This window comes from Lepisosteus platostomus, chromosome 3 (assembly GCF_059453375.1).
Source record: "Lepisosteus platostomus isolate fLepPlt1 chromosome 3, fLepPlt1.hap1, whole genome shotgun sequence".
Lineage (NCBI taxonomy): Eukaryota > Metazoa > Chordata > Actinopteri > Semionotiformes > Lepisosteidae > Lepisosteus > Lepisosteus platostomus.
This window is the reverse complement of record NC_142613.1, coordinates 50,911,257-50,933,459: the sequence shown is the minus strand read 5'-3', so window position 1 is coordinate 50,933,459 and position 22,203 is coordinate 50,911,257. Positions and strand designations below refer to the sequence as shown.

The following is a 22,203-nucleotide window of genomic DNA, read 5'->3' as shown; positions in this document are numbered from 1 at the left end:
ACAGTCACCCCACTGCTCTGTCCTGTAGGGGAGAGATAGTCACTCCACTGCTCTGTCCTGTAGGGGGAGAGATACAGTCACCCCACTGCTCTGTCCTGTGGGGGAGAGATACAGTCACCCCACTGCTCTGTCCTGTAGGGGAGAGATACAGTCACCCCACTGCTCTGTCTTGTAGGGGGAGAGATACAGTCACTCCACTGCTCTGTCCTGTAGGGGGAGAGAGACAGTCACCCCACTGCTCTGTCCTGTAGGGGAGAGATACAGTCACTCCACTGCTCTGTCCTGTAGGGGAGAGATACAGTCACCCCGCTGCTCTGTCCTGTAGGGGAGAGAGACAGTCACCCCACTGCTCTGTCCTGTAGGGGAGAGATACAGTCACCCCACTGCTCTGTCCTGTAGGGGGGAGATACAGTCACCCCACTGCTCTGTCCTGTAGGGGAGAGAGACAGTCACCCCACTGCTCTGTCCTGTAGGGGGGAGATACAGTCACCCCACTGCTCTGTCCTGTAGGGGAGAGAGACAGTCACTCCACTGCTCTGTCCTGTAGGGAGAGAGATACAGTCACCCCACTGCTCTGTCCTGTAGGGGAGAGAGACAGCTTGTCTCCAGCTATTACTATTGAGCAACTTTACTACGAAACTTTTATTCAGCAAGTGGCAAAAGCAATGAAACACATCCCGAAACAAAAATAATGAATTATTCCTGTAAACAAATTTGGTCCTTTATTAACATAAAAGTTCAATAAGCGAGAGCAGGCAGATTCCAGAAGGTGCACATGAAATTATCATAATCATTAAAGTCACAGTGTCTTCTGTTGCTGTGAAGGAGGATGAGAATAAGGGACTGTTCTCAGTCAAGAAAGGGGTACAGGTCCTGCAGACACATTCTGCCTCGAGCCAGGGGCACCAGGGGACCAGACAGGGGTGGAGGTCAGAGGGGTCAGGCGTAGGGCCCAGGGCTCAGTGACAGCGGTCAGTCAAGGGAGAAGGGGTCAGGGGTCAGGCCCAGGGTTCAGTGACAGTGGTCAGTCAAGGGAGAAGGGGTCAGGTGTCGGGCCCAGGGCTGAGTGACAGCAGTCAGTCAAGGGAGAAGGGGTCAGGGGTCAGGCCCAGGGTTCAGTGACAGTGGTCAGTCAAGGGAGAAGGGGTCAGGTGTCAGGCCCAGGGCTCAGTGAAGTGACAGTGGTCAGTCAGGGGAGAAGGGGTCAGGGGTCAGGCCCAGGGCTCAGTGAAGTGACAGTGGTCAGTCAAGGGAGAAGGGCTCAGGGGTCAGGCCCAGGGCTCAGTGAAGTGACAGTGGTCAGTCAAGGGAGAAGGGGTCAGGGGTCAGGCCCAGGGATCAGTGAAGTGACAGTTGTCAGTCAGGGGAGAAGTGGTCAGGGGTCAGGGGTCAGGGCTAGGGCCCAGGGCTCAGTGACAGCGGTCAGTCAGAGAGCAGTGCTTTCTTGACAGCCTCCGGCACACGGCTGGTGTAGTACTCGTGGTTCCGCAGGGTGGCCAGCACCCCCGTAGAATTCATGTGCTTCACGTGGCGGTCGTACCGATACGCTTTGCCATGGATATCGGTCAGCTTCCCTACAGAGGGAGAGAGAGGGGTCAGCACTGAGCTGAGGGCCGAGGGCCAGGGAGACGCAAACAGCAGACGTGTCTCACCCCCCACGGCGTGCAGGATGGCCTCAGGGGCGCAGGTGTCCCACTTCTTACATCCCGGACTGGCAAACACATAGGCAGAGGCCTTGCCCTCCACCAGCTGGATAATCTGCAGAGAGGCAGGGAGAAGAGGCTTCTACACACAGGCACCAGACTCAGAGAGGTCAGGGCGAGGGAGGGGCTCAGAGAGGGTCGTGACTCCTCCCACAGTGGAAATAGAGCTCCGCCCCCGGCACCTCACCTTGTTTCCTGCCCCGCCCACTCTGATCACATCATGCGGCTGCATGGCTTGGACACACTCCGTCACCAGCTTGTTGCTATGGGAACGGGTCGTTGTGATGATGCGCTGCCCTCCCGGCACCTCCTGCAGCTGGAAACCGAAAGAGCCCAATCCCAGCATGCCCCACAGTGTCCGCCCGAGCGCAGCTCCTGGGCCCAGCTACAGGGAGAAGGAAGGGCACGGGGATCAGGGTGGGGAAGAGACAGGAGATGATCACAGCAGAGCACTGCAACAGTGAGAGAGACCGGTGGGTGTGTCTTCCTCTGGCTGGAACGCTGCGAGTATCTATCTGGAGCCCCCAGAGCAGCTGCTGTACCTGATAGTTGTAGAAGGGCTGGTTGATCACTCCAGCGATGGCTGTCCCATTGTATGCAATACCAATCAGCACGGTCACGTGATCCAGGAGTCCTGGAACACAGTGTAACATCATCACGTCAAGTGAAGGATCCCTCACCCACCCTGCTCGAACCCTTCTCACCCAGAGTGCACCCACCCTGCTCGAACCCTTCTCACCCAGAGTGCACCCACCCTGCTCGAACCCTTCTCACCCGGACTGCACCCACCCTGCTCGAACCCTTCTCACCCAGACTGTAGGCACTCTGCTCGAACCCTTCTCATCCGGACTTGTCAAGGCTTGTCAAGTGTAGTCTAGTATAGTGTTGTGTATTGTTGTGTATTGCTGTGTTTCCAGGTTGTAGAGAATGGGTGTGTAGTGTTGTGTATTGTTGTGTTTCCAGGTTGTAGAGAACAGGTGTGTATTGTTGTGTATTGCTGTGTTTCCAGGTTGTAGAGAATGGGTGTAGTGTTGTGTATTGCTGTGTTTCCAGGTTGTAGAGAACGGGTGTGTAGTGTTGTGTATTGTTGAGTTTCCAGGTTGTAGAGAACGGGTGTGTATTGTTGTGTATTGCTGTGTTTCCAGGTTGTAGAGAACGGGTGTGTATTGTTGTGTATTGCTGAGTTTCCAGGTTGAAGAGAACGGGTGTGTAGTGTTGTGTATTGCTGTGTTTCCAAGTTGAAGAGAACGGGTGTGTAGTGGTGTGTATTGCTGTGTTTCCAGGTTGTAGAGAACGGGTGTGTATTGTTGTGTATTGCTGTGTTTCCAGGTTGTAGAGAACGGGTGTGTATTGTTGTGTATTGCTGTGCTTCCAGGTTGTAGAGACAGCTGTGCTCTTATTGTGTGTGTCGAGACAAGGGGGCACAGTGTCCTCTCCCCCCCCGCCCTGGGCTCTGATCACAGCACTAGAGCTCACTGCAGCACAGCAGGGACTGGAGGAGACAGCGAGGAGACCCCAGCACCCCAATCACAGACCCCCGTCTTCACTCCCACCAGGGCTCCCCCAGACACAGGCTTTCAGCCCCAGTCATGCCTGAACGTCACTATTCCACTCCTGACACGCAGACAGACTGGATCTTTCACCAGCTTTTCACCAGCTCTCTTCACCAGGAGCACGCAGCACACCGGTCTCACAGAAACCTGCAGAGACACACTCAGGCTCCTGACAGCTGCTGACTGCAGGCACGGCCAGGGAGACTGGAGTCCGCCCCTGTTCTGCTGCAGGTCCAGTCTGGTCCGGATAACGTCCCCGTGAATGCCCTGGGTCCCCACAGCTCGCAGGCGCAGTGGGTGATGATGAATACTGTCCTCTCCAGGAGAGGCGCTATATAAATAAGAGCTGATGGATCCAACTTACCCTCAGTGTACTCCTTGGTGCCATCCAGAGGATCGACCCACACCACCAGCTGAGAGAGAGAACTGGAGTGAAACTGCTGAACTCTACAGCACACTGTTCCCCTCTCTCACTCTCTCACACTGCTGTACTCTACAGCACACTGTTCCCCTCTCTCACTCTCTCACACCGCTGTACTCTACAGCACACTGTTCCCCTCTCTCACTCTCTCACACCGCTGTACTCTACAGCACACTGTTCCCCTCTCTCACTCTCTCACACCGCTGTACTCTACAGCACACTGTTCCCCTCTCTCACTCTCTCACACTGCTGTACTCTACAGCACACTGTTCCCCTCTCTCACTCTCTCACACCGCTGTACTCTACAGCACACTGTTCCCCTCTCTCACTCTCTCACACCGCTGTACTCTACAGCACACTGTTCCCCTCTCTCACTCTCTCACACCGCTGTACTCTACAGCACACTGTTCCCCTCTCTCACTCTCTCACACCGCTGTACTCTACAGCACACTGTTCCCCTCTCTCACTCTCTCACACCGCTGTACTCTACAGCACACTGTTCCCCTCTCTCACTCTCTCACACCGCTGTACTCTACAGCACACTGTTCCCCTCTCTCACTCTCTCACACCGCTGTACTCTACAGCACACTGTTCCCCTCTCTCACTCTCTCACACCGCTGTACTCTACAGCACACTGTTCCCCTCTCTCACTCTCTCACACCGCTGTACTCTACAGCACACTGTTCCCCTCTCTCACTCTCTCACACCGCTGTACTCTACAGCACACTGTTCCCCTCTCTCACTCTCTCACACCGCTGTACTCTACAGCACACTGTTCCCCTCTCTCACTCTGCTGTACTCTACAGCACACTGTTCCCCTCTCTCACTCTCTCACACTGCTGTACTCTACAGCACACTGTTCCCCTCTCTCACACCGCTGTACTCTACAGCACACTGTTCCCCTCTCTCACTCTCTCACACCGCTGTACTCTACAGCACACTGTTCCCCTCTCTCACTCTCTCACACCGCTGTACTCTACAGCACACCGTTCCCCTCTCTCACTCTCTCACACTGCTGTACTCTACAGCACACCGTTCCCCTCTCTCACTCTCTCACACCGCTGTACTCTACAGCACACCGTTCCCCTCTCTCACTCTCTCACACCGCTGTACTCTACAGCACACTGTTCCCCTCTCTCACTCTCTCACACCGCTGTACTCTACAGCACACTGTTCCCCTCTCTCACTCTCTCACACCGCTGTACTCTACAGCACACTGTTCCCCTCTCTCACTCTCTCACACCGCTGTACTCTACAGCACACTGTTCCCCTCTCTCACTCTCTCACACCGCTGTACTCTACAGCACACTGTTCCCCTCTCTCACTCTCTCACACCGCTGTACTCTACAGCACACTGTTCCCCTCTCTCACTCTCTCACACCGCTGTACTCTACAGCACACTGTTCCCCTCTCTCACTCTCTCACACCGCTGTACTCTACAGCACACTGTTCCCCTCTCTCACTCTCTCACACCGCTGTACTCTACAGCACACTGTTCCCCTCTCTCACTCTCTCACACCGCTGTACTCTACAGCACACTGTTCCCCTCTCTCACTCTCTCACACCGCTGTACTCTACAGCACACTGTTCCCCTCTCTCACTCTCTCACACCGCTGTACTCTACAGCACACTGTTCCCCTCTCTCACTCTCTCACACCGCTGTACTCTACAGCACACTGTTCCCCTCTCTCACTCTCACACCGCTGTACTCTACAGCACACTGTTCCCCTCTCTCACTCTCTCACACCGCTGTACTCTGCAGCACACTGTTCCCCTCTCTCACACCGCTGTACTCTACAGCACACTGTTCCCCTCTCTCACTCTCTCACACTGCTGTACTCTACAGCACACTGTTCCCCTCTCTCACTCTCTCACACCGCTGTACTCTGCAGCACACTGTTCCCCTCTCTCACTCTCTCACACTGCTGTACTCTACAGCACACTGTTCCCCTCTCTCACTCTGCTGTACTCTACAGCACACTGTTCCCCTCTCTCACTCTCTCACACCGCTGTACTCTACAGCACACTGTTCCCCTCTCTCACTCTCTCACACCGCTGTACTCTACAGCACACTGTTCCCCTCTCTCACTCTCTCACACCGCTGTACTCTACAGCACACTGTTCCCCTCTCTCACTCTCTCACACCGCTGTACTCTACAGCACACCGTTCCCCTCTCTCACTCTCTCACACCGCTGTACTCTACAGCACACTGTTCCCCTCTCTCACTCTGCTGTACTCTACAGCACACTGTTCCCCTCTCTCACTCTCTCACACTGCTGTACTCTACAGCACACTGTTCCCCTCTCTCACTCTCTCACACCGCTGTACTCTGCAGCACACTGTTCCCCTCTCTCACTCTCTCACTCCGCTGTACTCTGCAGCACACTGTTCCCCTCTCTCACTCTCTCACACCGCTGTACTCTACAGCACACTGTTCCCCTCTCTCACTCTCTCACACCGCTGTACTCTACAGCACACTGTTCCCCTCTCTCACTCTCTCACACCGCTGTACTCTACAGCACACTGTTCCCCTCTCTCACTCTCTCACACCGCTGTACTCTACAGCACACTGTTCCCCTCTCTCACTCTCTCACACCGCTGTACTCTACAGCACACTGTTCCCCTCTCTCACTCTCTCACACCGCTGTACTCTACAGCACACCGTTCCCCTCTCTCACTCTCTCACACCGCTGTACTCTACAGCACACCGTTCCCCTCTCTCACTCTCTCACACCGCTGTACTCTACAGCACACCGTTCCCCTCTCTCACTCTCTCACACCGCTGTACTCTACAGCACACCGTTCCCCTCTCTCACTCTCTCACACCGCTGTACTCTACAGCACACCGTTCCCCTCTCTCACTCTCTCACACCGCTGTACTCTACAGCACACCGTTCCCCTCTCTCACTCTCTCACACCGCTGTACTCTACAGCACACCGTTCCCCTCTCTCACTCTCTCACACCGCTGTACTCTACAGCACACCGTTCCCCTCTCTCACTCTCTCACACCGCTGTACTCTACAGCACACTGTTCCCCTCTCTCACTCTCTCACACCGCTGTACTCTACAGCACACTGTTCCCCTCTCTCACTCTCTCACACCGCTGTACTCTACAGCACACTGTTCCCCTCTCTCACTCTCTCACACCGCTGTACTCTACAGCACACTGTTCCCCTCTCTCACTCTCTCACACCGCTGTACTCTACAGCACACTGTTCCCCTCTCTCACTCTCTCCCACCGCTGTACTCTACAGCACACTGTTCCCCTCTCTCACTCTCTCCCACCGCTGTACTCTACAGCACACTGTTCCCCTCTCTCACTCTCTCACACCGCTGTACTCTACAGCACACTGTTCCCCTCTCTCACTCTCTCACACCGCTGTACTCTACAGCACACCGTTCCCCTCTCTCACTCTCTCACACCGCTGTACTCTACAGCACACTGTTCCCCTCTCTCACTCTCTCACACCGCTGTACTCTACAGCACACTGTTCCCCTCTCTCACTCTCTCACACCGCTGTACTCTACAGCACCGTTCCCCTCTCTCACTCTCTCACACCGCTGTACTCTACAGCACACTGTTCCCCTCTCTCACTCTCTCACACCGCTGTACTCTACAGCACACTGTTCCCCTCTCTCACTCTCTCACACTCCTGTACTCTACAGCACACTGTTCCCCTCTCTCACTCTCTCACACCGCTGTACTCTACAGCACACTGTTCCCCTCTCTCACTCTCTCACACCGCTGTACTCTACAGCACACTGTTCCCCTCTCTCACTCTCTCACACCGCTGTACTCTACAGCACACTGTTCCCCTCTCTCACTCTCTCACACCGCTGTACTCTACAGCACACCGTTCCCCTCTCTCACTCTCTCACACCGCTGTACTCTACAGCACACCGTTCCCCTCTCTCACTCTCTCACACCGCTGTACTCTACAGCACACCGTTCCCCTCTCTCACTCTCTCACACCGCTGTACTCTACAGCACACCGTTCCCCTCTCTCACTCTCTCACACCGCTGTACTCTACAGCACACTGTTCCCCTCTCTCACTCTCTCACACCGCTGTACTCTACAGCACACTGTTCCCCTCTCTCACTCTCTCACACCGCTGTACTCTACAGCACACTGTTCCCCTCTCTCACTCTCTCACACCGCTGTACTCTACAGCACACTGTTCCCCTCTCTCACTCTCTCACACCGCTGTACTCTACAGCACACTGTTCCCCTCTCTCACTCTCTCACACCGCTGTACTCTACAGCACACTGTTCCCCTCTCTCACACCGCTGTACTCTACAGCACACTGTTCCCCTCTCTCACTCTCTCACACCGCTGTACTCTACAGCACACTGTTCCCCTCTCTCACTCTCTCACACCGCTGTACTCTACAGCACACTGTTCCCCTCTCTCACTCTCTCACACCGCTGTACTCTACAGCACACTGTTCCCCTCTCTCACTCTCTCACACCGCTGTACTCTACAGCACACTGTTCCCCTCTCTCACTCTCTCACACCGCTGTACTCTACAGCACACTGTTCCCCTCTCTCACTCTCTCACACCGCTGTACTCTACAGCACACTGTTCCCCTCTCTCACTCTCTCACACCGCTGTACTCTACAGCACACTGTTCCCCTCTCTCACTCTCTCACACCGCTGTACTCTACAGCACACTGTTCCCCTCTCTCACTCTCTCACACCGCTGTACTCTACAGCACACTGTTCCCCTCTCTCACTCTCTCACACCGCTGTACTCTACAGCACACTGTTCCCCTCTCTCACTCTCTCACACCGCTGTACTCTACAGCACACTGTTCCCCTCTCTCACTCTCTCACACCGCTGTACTCTACAGCACACTGTTCCCCTCTCTCACTCTCTCACACCGCTGTACTCTACAGCACACTGTTCCCCTCTCTCACTCTCTCACACCGCTGTACTCTACAGCACACTGTTCCCCTCTCTCACTCTCTCACACCGCTGTACTCTACAGCACACTGTTCCCCTCTCTCACTCTCTCACACCGCTGTACTCTACAGCACACCGTTCCCCTCTCTCACTCTCTCACACCGCTGTACTCTACAGCACACCGTTCCCCTCTCTCACTCTCTCACACCGCTGTACTCTACAGCACACCGTTCCCCTCTCTCACTCTCTCACACCGCTGTACTCTACAGCACACTGTTCCCCTCTCTCACTCTCTCACACCGCTGTACTCTACAGCACACTGTTCCCCTCTCTCACTCTCTCACACCGCTGTACTCTACAGCACACTGTTCCCCTCTCTCACTCTCTCACACCGCTGTACTCTACAGCACACTGTTCCCCTCTCTCACTCTCTCACACCGCTGTACTCTACAGCACACTGTTCCCCTCTCTCACTCTCTCACACCGCTGTACTCTACAGCACACTGTTCCCCTCTCTCACTCTCTCACACCGCTGTACTCTACAGCACACTGTTCCCCTCTCTCACTCTCTCACACCGCTGTACTCTACAGCACACTGTTCCCCTCTCTCACTCTCTCACACCGCTGTACTCTACAGCACACTGTTCCCCTCTCTCACTCTCTCACACCGCTGTACTCTACAGCACACTGTTCCCCTCTCTCACTCTCTCACACCGCTGTACTCTACAGCACACTGTTCCCCTCTCTCACTCTCTCACACCGCTGTACTCTACAGCACACTGTTCCCCTCTCTCACTCTCTCACACCGCTGTACTCTACAGCACACTGTTCCCCTCTCTCACTCTCTCACACTGCTGTACTCTACAGCACACTGTTCCCCTCTCTCACTCTCTCACACCGCTGTACTCTACAGCACACTGTTCCCCTCTCTCACTCTCTCACACCGCTGTACTCTACAGCACACTGTTCCCCTCTCTCACTCTCTCACACTGCTGTACTCTACAGCACACTGTTCCCCTCTCTCACTCTCTCACACTGCTGTACTCTACAGCACACTGTTCCCCTCTCTCACTCTGCTGTACTCTACAGCACACTGTTCCCCTCTCTCACTCTCTCACACTGCTGTACTCTACAGCACACTGTTCCCCTCTCTCACTCTCTCACACTGCTGTACTCTACAGCACACTGTTCCCCTCTCTCACTCTCTCACACTGCTGTACTCTACAGCACACTGTTCCCCTCTCTCACTCTCTCACACTGCTGTACTCTACAGCACACTGTTCCCCTCTCTCACTCTCTCACACCGCTGTACTCTACAGCACACTGTTCCCCTCTCTCACTCTCTCACACTGCTGTACTCTACAGCACACTGTTCCCCTCTCTCACTCTCTCACACTGCTGTACTCTACAGCACACTGTTCCCCTCTCTCACTCTGCTGTACTCTACAGCACACTGTTCCCCTCTCTCACTCTCTCACACCGCTGTACTCTACAGCACACTGTTCCCCTCTCTCACTCTCTCACACCGCTGTACTCTACAGCACACTGTTCCCCTCTCTCACTCTCTCACACTGCTGTACTCTACAGCACACTGTTCCCCTCTCTCACTCTGCTGTACTCTACAGCACACTGTTCCCCTCTCTCACTCTCTCACACCGCTGTACTCTACAGCACACTGTTCCCCTCTCTCACTCTCTCACACTGCTGTACTCTACAGCACACTGTTCCCCTCTCTCACTCTCTCACACTGCTGTACTCTACAGCACACTGTTCCCCTCTCTCACTCTCTCACACTGCTGTACTCTACAGCACACTGTTCCCCTCTCTCACTCTCTCACACCGCTGTACTCTACAGCACACTGTTCCCCTCTCTCACTCTCTCACACTGCTGTACTCTACAGCACACTGTTCCCCTCTCTCACTCTCTCACACTGCTGTACTCTACAGCACACTGTTCCCCTCTCTCACTCTCTCACACTGCTGTACTCTACAGCACACTGTTCCCCTCTCTCACTCTCTCACACTGCTGTACTCTACAGCACACTGTTCCCCTCTCTCACTCTCTCACACTGCTGTACTCTACAGCACACTGTTCCCCTCTCTCACTCTCTCACACTGCTGTACTCTACAGCACACTGTTCCCCTCTCTCACTCTCTCACACTGCTGTACTCTACAGCACACTGTTCCCCTCTCTCACTCTCTCACACTGCTGTACTCTACAGCACACTGTTCCCCTCTCTCACTCTCTCACACTGCTGTACTCTACAGCACACTGTTCCCCTCTCTCACTCTCTCACACTGCTGTACTCTACAGCACACTGTTCCCCTCTCTCACTCTCTCACACCGCTGTACTCTACAGCACACTGTTCCCCTCTCTCACTCTCTCACACTGCTGTACTCTACAGCACACTGTTCCCCTCTCTCACTCTCTCACACCGCTGTACTCTACAGCACACTGTTCCCCTCTCTCACTCTCTCACACTGCTGTACTCTACAGCACACTGTTCCCCTCTCTCACTCTCTCACACTGCTGTACTCTACAGCACACTGTTCCCCTCTCTCACTCTCTCACACCGCTGTACTCTACAGCACACTGTTCCCCTCTCTCACTCTCTCACACTGCTGTACTCTACAGCACACTGTTCCCCTCTCTCACTCTGCTGTACTCTACAGCACACTGTTCCCCTCTCTCACTCTCTCACACCGCTGTACTCTACAGCACACTGTTCCCCTCTCTCACTCTCTCACACCGCTGTACTCTACAGCACACTGTTCCCCTCTCTCACTCTCTCACACCGCTGTACTCTACAGCACACTGTTCCCCTCTCTCACTCTCTCACACTGCTGTACTCTACAGCACACTGTTCTAAGCCAGGGTCTCTCACTCTCACCTCCTCCTCTCTCAGGCCGCTGTACTCTGCAGGACAGTGTTTCTTCAGGACCTCCTCAGACTGCCTGCTCTCAATCAGGTCCTCCTCCACCTCCTCAGGAGGAAGATCCTGGACAGATGGAGAGAGGGGCAGAGTTTTATGGTTTTATCTGATTCTACGCGTCAAACCTTCACCAGATTAATCTGGAATCACAATTACTCTGAAGTCATTTGGCTGATAAGACAGAGGTGAGGCAGAGAGATCAGTCACTGGGAGACAGAGATCGGATCAGCAGAGACTCATACAGAGAGTGATGAAAAACGAATACATTAATATACACTAATAGGCAGACGGACTGACCTCCTCTCCGATGATGGTGATGGTGGGGAAACTACGAGACAGCGAGGCGACGATACTCTTCTGAACCAGTCGATCAGCCTGAGTCTGCAGGTCACTGGCCCCAGTCTGAGAGGACAACAGCAGGAGCACAGCTGTCTGATCAGTCCGCACATAACAGGATTTTCAAAGCAGGACAGCAGCTAACTGCCCCAGTCTGGCAGGACAGCAGCTACCTGCCCCAGTCTGGGAGGACAGCAGCTAACTGCCCCAGTCTGGCAGGACAGCAGCTACCTGCCCCAGTCTGAGAGGACAGCAGCTACCTGCCCCAGTCTGAGAGGACAGCAGCTAACTGCCCCAGTCTGATAGGACAGCAGCTAACTGCCCCAGTCTGGGAGGACAGCAGCTAACTGCCCCAGTCTGATAGGACAGCAGCTAACTGCCCCAGTCTGGGAGGACAGCAGCTACCTGCCCCAGTCTGATAGGACAGCAGCTAACTGCCCCAGTCTGGGAGGACAGCAGCTAACTGCCCCAGTCTGGGAGGACAGCAGCTAACTGCCCCAGTCTGGCAAGACAGCAGCTAACTGCCCCAGTCTGATAGGACCAGCTACCTGCCCCAGTCTGGCAGGACTGCAGCTAACTGCCCCAGTCTGATAGGACAGCAGCTAACTGCCCCAGTCTGATAGGACAAGCAGCTACCTGCCCCAGTCTGACAGGAGGCAAGACAACAGCTAACTGCCCCAGTCTGACAGGACAACAGCTAAAGATTAGCTACAATGACTTAAACACACAATTAACAATGATAAATCTTAAGTAAAGGATCAAGGCACATAACACAGACATGGGGAGAAAGAAAAAAAAGATATCCATCCAGTTGATAAAATGATCCATTCTCTCATCTTGAAAGTGTTTTATCCAGTACGGGGTGTGTGGGGAGACCGAGCCTGTGCTGCCAAGCAAGGCAGGAGACACAGGGCACACACACTCACTCACACACACTCACACACACTCACACACACTCACACACACTCACACCAGGGCCACGTCTACCTGAAGCCAGCATGTCTTTGGACTGCAGGAGGAAACCCATGCAAACACAGGGAGAACAAACAAACTCCACACAGACAGCACCCAGGAACTGAATCCAGGGCTCCAGCACTGTATGGCTACAATGCGAACAACTTACCAATACAATTGTAACAAATACCTTCATTTTGTGGAATTTAGACAGAAGATATACAATTCATTTTTTCCACACCAAAGACCTTCCTTAATCCCTTCTTCCCTCTCCCATCCCCCCTCCCAAATCCCTCGTTCCCTCTCCCAAATCCCTTCTTCCCTCTCCCATTCCCCCTCCCTAATCCCTCCTTCCCATTCCCCCTCCCAAATCCCTTCTTCCCTCTCCCATCCCCCCTCCCAAATCCCTCGTTCCCTCTCTCATTCCCCCTTCAAAATCCCTGGTTCCCCCTCCCAAATCCCTCCTTCCCTCTCCCATTCCCCCTCCCAAATCCCTCCTTCCCTCTCCCATTCCCCCTCCCCAAATCCCTTCCTCCCTTCCTCCTCCCTCCTTCCCTGTCACTCTCCCATTCCAAATCTCTCTGAGCTCTACAGGGACACTGAGCCCTGATTAACACCCTTACTGCAACCTGCTGTAAATGAAAGGACATCTTAGGACACAGCCGACTTGGATTTCGGAAGGGAAGGTCTTGTTTCACTGCTTTGTCAGAATTCAGGAGATAACACAACTGCAGCCAGGTTCATTTGTTTGCCCGGGTTGCAACTGTGATCAGAGCCATTGGCACGGATTCAATCCGCTTCTTGTCTGGGCTGGAATGGCCACACAGGAAGCAGGTGCCCATGGTGATGTCACTGTGTCAGGCACACACACACACCCACGCACGCACACGCACACGCACAGACACACACGCACAGACACACACGCACGATGTCTGAGGTTCTCCACCTCTGTCCCATCACACAGCTCCTGCCTGATGACGTCACAGATCGAGTATCTGACAAGAGACATGAGTCTTCGTGGGGATGCTGATGTGTCCTCATCAAGACAATGTGGAGAAGCAACTGAACCTCAAACTAAAAGCTTGGTGAAAGAGCAGTGATCCAGTGATCCTCTACCGCTACAACACACTAGAATACAATAACCTCAATTAGAGCACCGCGTCCAGTTTTGGTCATCATACCATGAAAATGATAATACTAGAAAGAGTTCAGAGAACAGCAACAATGACTGCTGGTCTCGGAGGACAGCAGAATACCGACAATTTGTACCGTTGTTGAGAACAGAGGAGATTGAGAGATCTAATCAAATTCAGGAGATCTTTCCAGGAAGTTTCCAGGTTTACCGAAGCTAAATGGGAGTCCATTAACAATGAGAGTGGGAACACACGTGTGTCATGTACCGCGGGCTCCGACAGCTGTGACGGCCTGTGTCCTCTCCCTCTCACCTTCTCCACGATGCCCAGATCTCCGCTGTGCAGCACCTTGCGCACGATGCTGCCGGCTCTCTCCGCCACCATGAAGGCCGAGGCCACCACCCGCATCACTGCCGGACTGGACGCCATCCTGAGACACACTGAGAGACAGCCAGGTCAGCTGGAGAGGAGGGCGGAGGAAAGATCATCTTCAGCAGCACACAGCACACAGGGACACCGCAGTACGGGACACTGCACAGAGCTGACACCGCAGTACAGGACACTGCACAGAGCTGGCACCACAGTACAGGGACACTGCACAGAGCTGACACCACAGTACAGGACACTGCACAGAGCTGACACCACAGTACAGGACACTGCACAGAGCTGACACCACAGTACAGGACACTGCACAGAGCTGACACCGCAGTACGGGACACTGCACAGAGCTGACACCGCAGCACAGGGACACTGCACAGAGCTGGCACCGCAGTACAGGGACACTGCACAGAGCTGACACCGCAGTACGGGACACTGCACAGAGCTGACACCTCAGCACAGGACACTGCACAGAGCTGACACCACAGTACAGGACACTGCACAGAGCTGACACCACAGTACAGGACACTGCACAGAGCTGACACCACAGTACAGGACACTGCACAGAGCTGACACCGCAGCACAGGACACTGCACAGAGCTGACACCACAGTACAGGGACACTGCACAGAGCTGACACCGCAGCACAGGACACTGCACAGAGCTGGCACCACAGTACAGGGACACTGCACAGAGCTGACACCACAGTACAGGGACACTGCACAGAGCTGACACCGCAGTACAGGACACTGCACAGAGCTGACACCACAGTACAGGACACTGCACAGAGCTGACACCGCAGTACAGGGACACTGCACAGAGCTGACACCGCAGTACAGGGACACTGCACAGAGCTGGCACCGCAGTACAGGACACTGCACAGAGCTGGCACCGCAGTACAGGACACTGCACAGAGCTGGCACCGCAGCACAGGACACTGCACAGAGCTGACACCGCAGTACAGGGACACTGCACAGAGCTGACACCACAGTACAGGGACACTGCACAGAGCTGACACCGCAGTACAGGACACTGCACAGAGCTGGCACCGCAGTACAGGACACTGCACAGAGCTGGCACCGCAGTACAGGACACTGCACAGAGCTGACACCTCAGCACAGGACACTGCACAGAGCTGACACCACAGTACAGGACACTGCACAGAGCTGACACCACAGTACAGGACACTGCACAGAGCTGACACCGCAGTACAGGACACTGCACAGAGCTGACACCACAGTACAGGACACTGCACAGAGCTGACACCGCAGTACAGGACACTGCACAGAGCTGACACCACAGTACAGGGACACTGCACAGAGCTGACACCACAGTACAGGGACACTGCACAGAGCTGGCACCGCAGTACAGGACACTGCACAGAGCTGACACCGCAGTACAGGGACACTGCACAGAGCTGACACCGCAGCACAGGACACTGCACAGAGCTGGCACCGCAGTACAGGGACACTGCACAGAGCTGACACCGCAGTACAGGACACTGCACAGAGCTGGCACCGCAGTACAGGACACTGCACAGAGCTGACACCACAGTACAGGACACTGCACAGAGCTGACACCGCAGTACAGGGACACTGCACAGAGCTGACACCGCAGCACAGGACACTGCACAGAGCTGGCACCACAGTACAGGGACACTGCACAGAGCTGACACCGCAGTACAGGACACTGCACAGAGCTGACACCACAGTACAGGACACTGCACAGAGCTGGCACCGCAGTACAGGACACTGCACAGAGCTGACACCTCAGCACAGGACACTGCACAGAGCTGACACCACAGTACAGGACACTGCACAGAGCTGACACCACAGTACAGGACACTGCACAGAGCTGACACCGCAGTACAGGACACTGCACAGAGCTGACACCACAGTACAGGACACTGCACAGAGCTGACACCACAGTACAGGACACTGCACAGAGCTGACACCGCAGTACAGGGACACTGCACAGAGCTGACACCGCAGTACAGGACACTGCACAGAGCTGGCACCGCAGTACAGGACACTGCACAGAGCTGACACCGCAGCACAGGACACTGCACAGAGCTGACACCGCAGTACAGGACACTGCACAGAGCTGGCACCGCAGCACAGGACACTGCACAGAGCTGACACCACAGTACAGGACACTGCACAGAGCTGACACCGCAGTACAGGACACTGCACAGAGCTGGCACCGCAGTACAGGACACTGCACAGAGCTGGCACCGCAGTACAGGACACTGCACAGAGCTGACACCTCAGCACAGGACACTGCACAGAGCTGACACCGCAGTACAGGACACTGCACAGAGCTGACACCGCAGCACAGGGACACTGCACAGAGCTGACACCGCAGCACAGGGACACTGCACAGAGCTGGCACCACAGTACAGGGACACTGCACAGAGCTGACACCGCAGTACAGGACACTGCACAGAGCTGGCACCGCAGTACAGGACACTGCACAGAGCTGGCACCGCAGTACAGGACACTGCACAGAGCTGGCACCGCAGTACAGGACACTGCACAGAGCTGACACCTCAGCACAGGACACTGCACAGAGCTGACACCACAGTACAGGACACTGCACAGAGCTGACACCACAGTACAGGACACTGCACAGAGCTGACACCGCAGTACAGGACACTGCACAGAGCTGACACCACAGTACAGGACACTGCACAGAGCTGACACCACAGTACAGGGACACTGCACAGAGCTGACACCACAGTACAGGGACACTGCACAGAGCTGACACCACAGTACAGGACACTGCACAGAGCTGACACCACAGTACAGGACACTGCACAGAGCTGACACCTCAGCACAGGACACTGCACAGAGCTGACACCGCAGCACAGGGACACTGCACAGAGCTGACACCACAGTACAGGACACTGCACAGAGCTGACACCACAGTACAGGACACTGCACAGAGCTGACACCACAGTACAGGACACTGCACAGAGCTGGCACCGCAGTACAGGACACTGCACAGAGCTGACACCGCAGTACAGGACACTGCACAGAGCTGGCACCACAGCACAGGACACTGCACAGAGCTGACACCACAGTACAGGACACTGCACAGAGCTGGCACCGCAGTACAGGACACTGCACAGAGCTGACACCGCAGCACAGGGACACTGCACAGAGCTGACACCGCAGTACAGGACACTGCACAGAGCTGACACCACAGTACAGGACACTGCACAGAGCTGACACCGCAGTACAGGACACTGCACAGAGCTGACACCACAGTACAGGACACTGCACAGAGCTGACACCGCAGCACAGGGACACTGCACAGAGCTGACACCGCAGTACAGGGACACTGCACAGAGCTGACACCGCAGTACAGGACACTGCACAGAGCTGACACCACAGTACAGGACACTGCACAGAGCTGACACCGCAGTACAGGACACTGCACAGAGCTGACACCGCAGTACAGGGACACTGCACAGAGCTGACACCACAGTACAGGACACTGCACAGAGCTGACACCACAGTACAGGACACTGCACAGAGCTGACACCACAGTACAGGACACTGCACAGAGCTGACACCGCAGTACAGGACACTGCACAGAGCTGACACCACAGTACAGGGACACTGCACAGAGCTGACACCACAGTACAGGACACTGCACAGAGCTGACACCGCAGTACAGGACACTGCACAGAGCTGACACCACAGTACAGGACACTGCACAGAGCTGACACCACAGTACAGGGACACTGCACAGAGCTGGCAGACAGTATAGTGACCTTGGGTGTGAGGTTTAAATCTATTGTGGTGAAATCGGTGATTTGCAATCACAGTATAGTGATGATTACACACTGACCACAGCATCTCCTGTTTCTCAATGGTGTGTGTGTGTCCGTCAGTGGAACCCCACAGACACACAGCTCTGAGCTGCTCCTGACTCTACACACAGGAGACACACTGTCTACAGCAGACACACAGCTCTGAGCTGCTCCTGACTCTACACACAGGAGACACACTGTCTACAGCAGAGACACAGCTCTGAGCTGCTCCTGACTGCACACACAGGAGACACACTGTGACACACTGTCTACAGCAGAGACACAGCTCTGAGCTGCTCCTGACTACACACACAGGAGACACACTGTCTACAGCAGAGATACAGCTCTGAGCTGCTCCTGACTGCACACACAGGAGACACACTGTCTACAGCAGAGACACAGCTCTGAGCTGCTCCTGACTGCACACACAGGAGACACACTGTCTACAGGAGAGACACAGCTCTGAGCTGCTCCTGACTGCACACACAGGAGACACACTGTGACACACTGTCTCCAGCAGAGACACAGCTCTGAGCTGCTCCTGACTGCACACACAGGAGACACACTGTCTACAGGAGAGACACAGCTCTGAGCTGCTCCTGACTGCACACACAGGAGACACACTGTGACACACTGTCTCCAGCAGATACACAGCTCTGAGCTGCTCCTGACTGCACACACAGGAGACACACTGTGACACACTGTCTACAGGAGAGACACAGCTCTGAGCTGCTCCTGACTGCACACACAGGAGACTGGTGAGCATGAGATCAGGCTTCATTCCTGGGGTTCTGTCAGACTTGTCTCTGACTCCTGTGACAATCGACTACTGTCAGCCTTGTGTCTTCAGTGACCATAGCTCTCAGACACCTGGAGGGACTGATCTCTTCTGAATTGTTCAACAAACGATTAGCTTTCTAATACTCGTACGGCACGTTTTCTCAGGTCCTTACAGCCAATTACTCGAATCATTCCCATCGTTTAAGGTACAGTCGCCTATAAACACCCCAGAGCCTCGTTAGAACTACAACCGTGCCATGAGTTAAATAATCATACCAGGTCTGTAACAGAGAGCTCAGGAAGTCCAGTGCAGAACACTCCTCGCCCTCCAGAAGCCCTGACCCGACCTGTCGGCACAGCGCAGAGACCCGGTTTAACCCAGACTGTGTTCACACTGCCTGGACCTCCTGAGACCCTCCAGACACTTCAAACTGAGAAACTCCGTAAAAACACTGGAGGTTTTAAGGAAGAAAAGGAGGTAAAACCACAGTTGAGTTATTTTACATTTTATGTAAAAATCAGTTTTTGCATTATAGAAACTTTAAGCAAATCAAGATAGACCACGTAAATTTCTTGAGGGGTTTCCTGTACTTTTACAGGTCCAGCACTGTGTGCGTAGTTGTGTCGGACTGACGACTGTATTTAGTATCTGAAAACGGATTGACGATTGACTCTGGACGCTGGACTCACTCGCGGTCACCGTGCTGACGGACAGGTGCGCTGTAGCCACGGAGCTTCTCGCTGGCCATCCCGGGCAGCTGGGCACCAGGAGCAGTGACCCCTGCCGAGAGGGCCGCCCGGAGGTAACAGGTCAACACCTGCTGCCTTCAGGTCCACCGGACCTGCTCAACACCTTATCACACTACTTCGGCACCGCAGTGTATCTATTTCACCGTGACACCGCGCTATCCCACAGTAATCGCGCTGTCCTGTGGGTGTAAATAAGGAAAACTCACCGAGTTTGCAGACTGCAGTTAGAGACTTGATATAGGGAGCCGATCGATGCTGATCCGGGAGAGTCCGGGCTGTTAGTGCCGGGAGCGGCACTCATAACCACAGTCTTAGTTCCCAGCCGGAAACTGTACCGAAGGGGACTGCGCAATCACAAACCAGCTTCCCGTCACTTCTCCGGGTCCTAATGTTAAAAGTGTCACTGCAAATCTCGCAGCAGCTGTCGGTACTGTATATTTCTATTTTCGACGGACATCGAGTCTTAGTGTTTGTTACAATTGCCTTAAAAATGAAAAAAAGAATATCCCGTACATGGGACAGCATAAAAACAAAATCTGTTACAAACCAAAGAGACTATTCGGATCATCTAGCCTTTCTGTATTGAGAAATTAATCGATCCCTGTCACCCATCAGTTTCTGGGATGAAGCAGGGTATCGGCTTCAACAACACAGTAGAATAAACCGTTCCATACTTCCACAACCCGTTGTGTGAACAAGTGCCACCTGTTCTCACTTTTAAATATACAGTAACTCTCCTGTGTCTGCTGTAGACAGTGTGTCTCCTGTGTGTGTAGTCAGGAGCAGCTCAGAGCTGTGTCTCTGCTGTAGACAGTGTGTCTCCTGTGTGTGTAGTCAGGAGCAGCTCAGAGCTGTGTCTCTGCTGGAGACAGTGTGTCTCCTGTGTGTGCAGTATGGAGCAGCTCAGAGCTGTGTCTCTGCTGTAGACAGTGTGTCTCCTGTGTGTAGAGTCAGGAGCAGCTCAGAGCTGTATCTCTGCTGGAGACAGTGTGTCTCCTGTATGTGCAGTCAGTAGCAGGTCAGCGCTGTGTCTCTGCTGGAGACAGTGTGTCTCCTGTGTGTGCAGTCAGGAGCAGCTCAGAGCGTTGTCTCTGCTGGAGACAGTGTGTCTCCTGTGTGTGCAGTCAGGAGCAGCTCAGAGCTGTGTCTCTGCAGTAGACAGTGTGTCTCCTTTGTGTAGAGTCAGGAGCAGCTCAGAGCTGTGTCTCTGTTGGAGACAGTGTGTCTCCTGTGTGTGCAGTCAGGAGCAGCTCAGAGCTGTGTCTCTGCTTGAGACAGTGTGTCTCCTGTGTGTGTAGTCAGGAGCAGCTCAGAGCTGTGTCTCTGCAGTGGACAGTGTGTCTCCTGTGTGTGCAGTCAGGAGCAGCTCAGAGCTGTGTCTCTGCTGGAGACAGTGTGTCTCCTGTGTGTGCAGTCAGGAGCAGCTCAGAGCTGTATCTCTGCTGTAGACAGTGTGTCTCCTGTGTGTGGAGTCAGGAGCAGCTCAGAGCTGTGTCTCTGCTGTAGACAGTGTGTACTGTTGCCTGTGTGTAGAGTCAGGAGCAGCTCAGAGCTGTGTCTCTGCTGTAGACAGTGTGTCTCCTGTGTGTGCAGTCAGGAGCAGCTCAGAGCTGTGTCTCTGCTGGAGACAGTGTGTCTCCTGTGTGTGCAGTCAGGAGCAGCTCAGAGCTGTGTCTCTGCTGTAGACAGTGTGTCTCCTGTGTGTGCAGTCAGGAGCAGCTCAGAGCTGTGTCTCTGCTGGAGGCAGTGTGTACTGTTGCCTGTGTGTGGATTCAGGAGCAGCTTAGAGTCAAATGTTTAAAAAGTCAATATCAGGTCATCATCGTCAGGTGTCACAGTCCATCAACACAGTACTGAGCATATGCTGACTGTAAGAAAGTGGGTTAAAAAGTATGTCCGTAACATTTTGTTTTTAATGAGACAACATATATTGTTATTGTTAGACAGCTTCTGAATGTTAAACTGTACAGTAACACAAACAGCTTTTAACTGAGCACCACTGTGTGAAACATTGTAGAAAATCCTGATCATTCTATACTGTAAATGTACCACCCAGATTGAATGCTGAATTCAGAATGGATTCCTTTATACCAAAAGTGGTGGCTGTCTGGGGCAAATGACCATGCACCTCGTAGCTGAAGGTGGTTCAGCTCAATCTGTCGGTGACATGAGTATCTGGGAGCAGCAGTCAGAGGGCTGTCACTGTGTGGCACAATATGTCTTTCCTGTGATGTGATTTGTCACTGTGTTGATGGTGAAGACAGAGCTGGACTTGAGAAACTCTGTGGTCAGGAGTGGTGACTCCTGCTTCCTGTTTGTTCAGCCTGCGGTCTGCAAGATGTAGAAATGGAGCTTGAGAAACCTGTACAGCTAATCTGAGTCCAACTGACTGTCCCATCTCACAAAGCCCTCAGTGTCTCTGAATCATCTCACAGAGCCCCCAGTGTCTCTGAATCTCATCCACAATATCTTCAGTGTCCCTGAATCTCATCTCACAGAGCCCTCATCATCTCTGAATCTCATCCCTAAGAGCCC

At 54.0% G+C, this 22,203-nt stretch overlaps 1 protein-coding gene across 2 annotated transcripts; it reads right to left on the bottom strand.

Moving 5' to 3' along the window:
• Window positions 1–696: 696 nt before the first annotated feature.
• Window positions 697–20,027, bottom strand: bpnt1 (bisphosphate nucleotidase 1). Of its 2 annotated transcripts, none has more exons than XM_088625973.1 (9): window positions 19,875–20,027; window positions 14,257–14,384; window positions 11,819–11,923; window positions 11,480–11,587; window positions 3,621–3,669; window positions 2,246–2,337; window positions 1,891–2,088; window positions 1,653–1,758; window positions 697–1,574 (listed from the first exon to the last, which is right to left on the bottom strand). In XM_088625973.1, the coding sequence occupies exons 2-9, from the start codon at window positions 14,371–14,373 to the stop codon at window positions 1,423–1,425; spliced, it is 927 nt and encodes a 308-aa protein (XP_088482099.1). In that variant the 5' UTR covers window positions 14,374–14,384; window positions 19,875–20,027; the 3' UTR covers window positions 697–1,422. The 2 variants fall into 2 exon arrangements, with proteins under 2 accessions (XP_088482099.1, XP_088482100.1); XM_088625974.1 differs by having other exon boundaries at window positions 14,257–14,404; window positions 19,875–20,012.
• Between the last annotated feature and the right edge of the window lie 2,176 nt (window positions 20,028–22,203).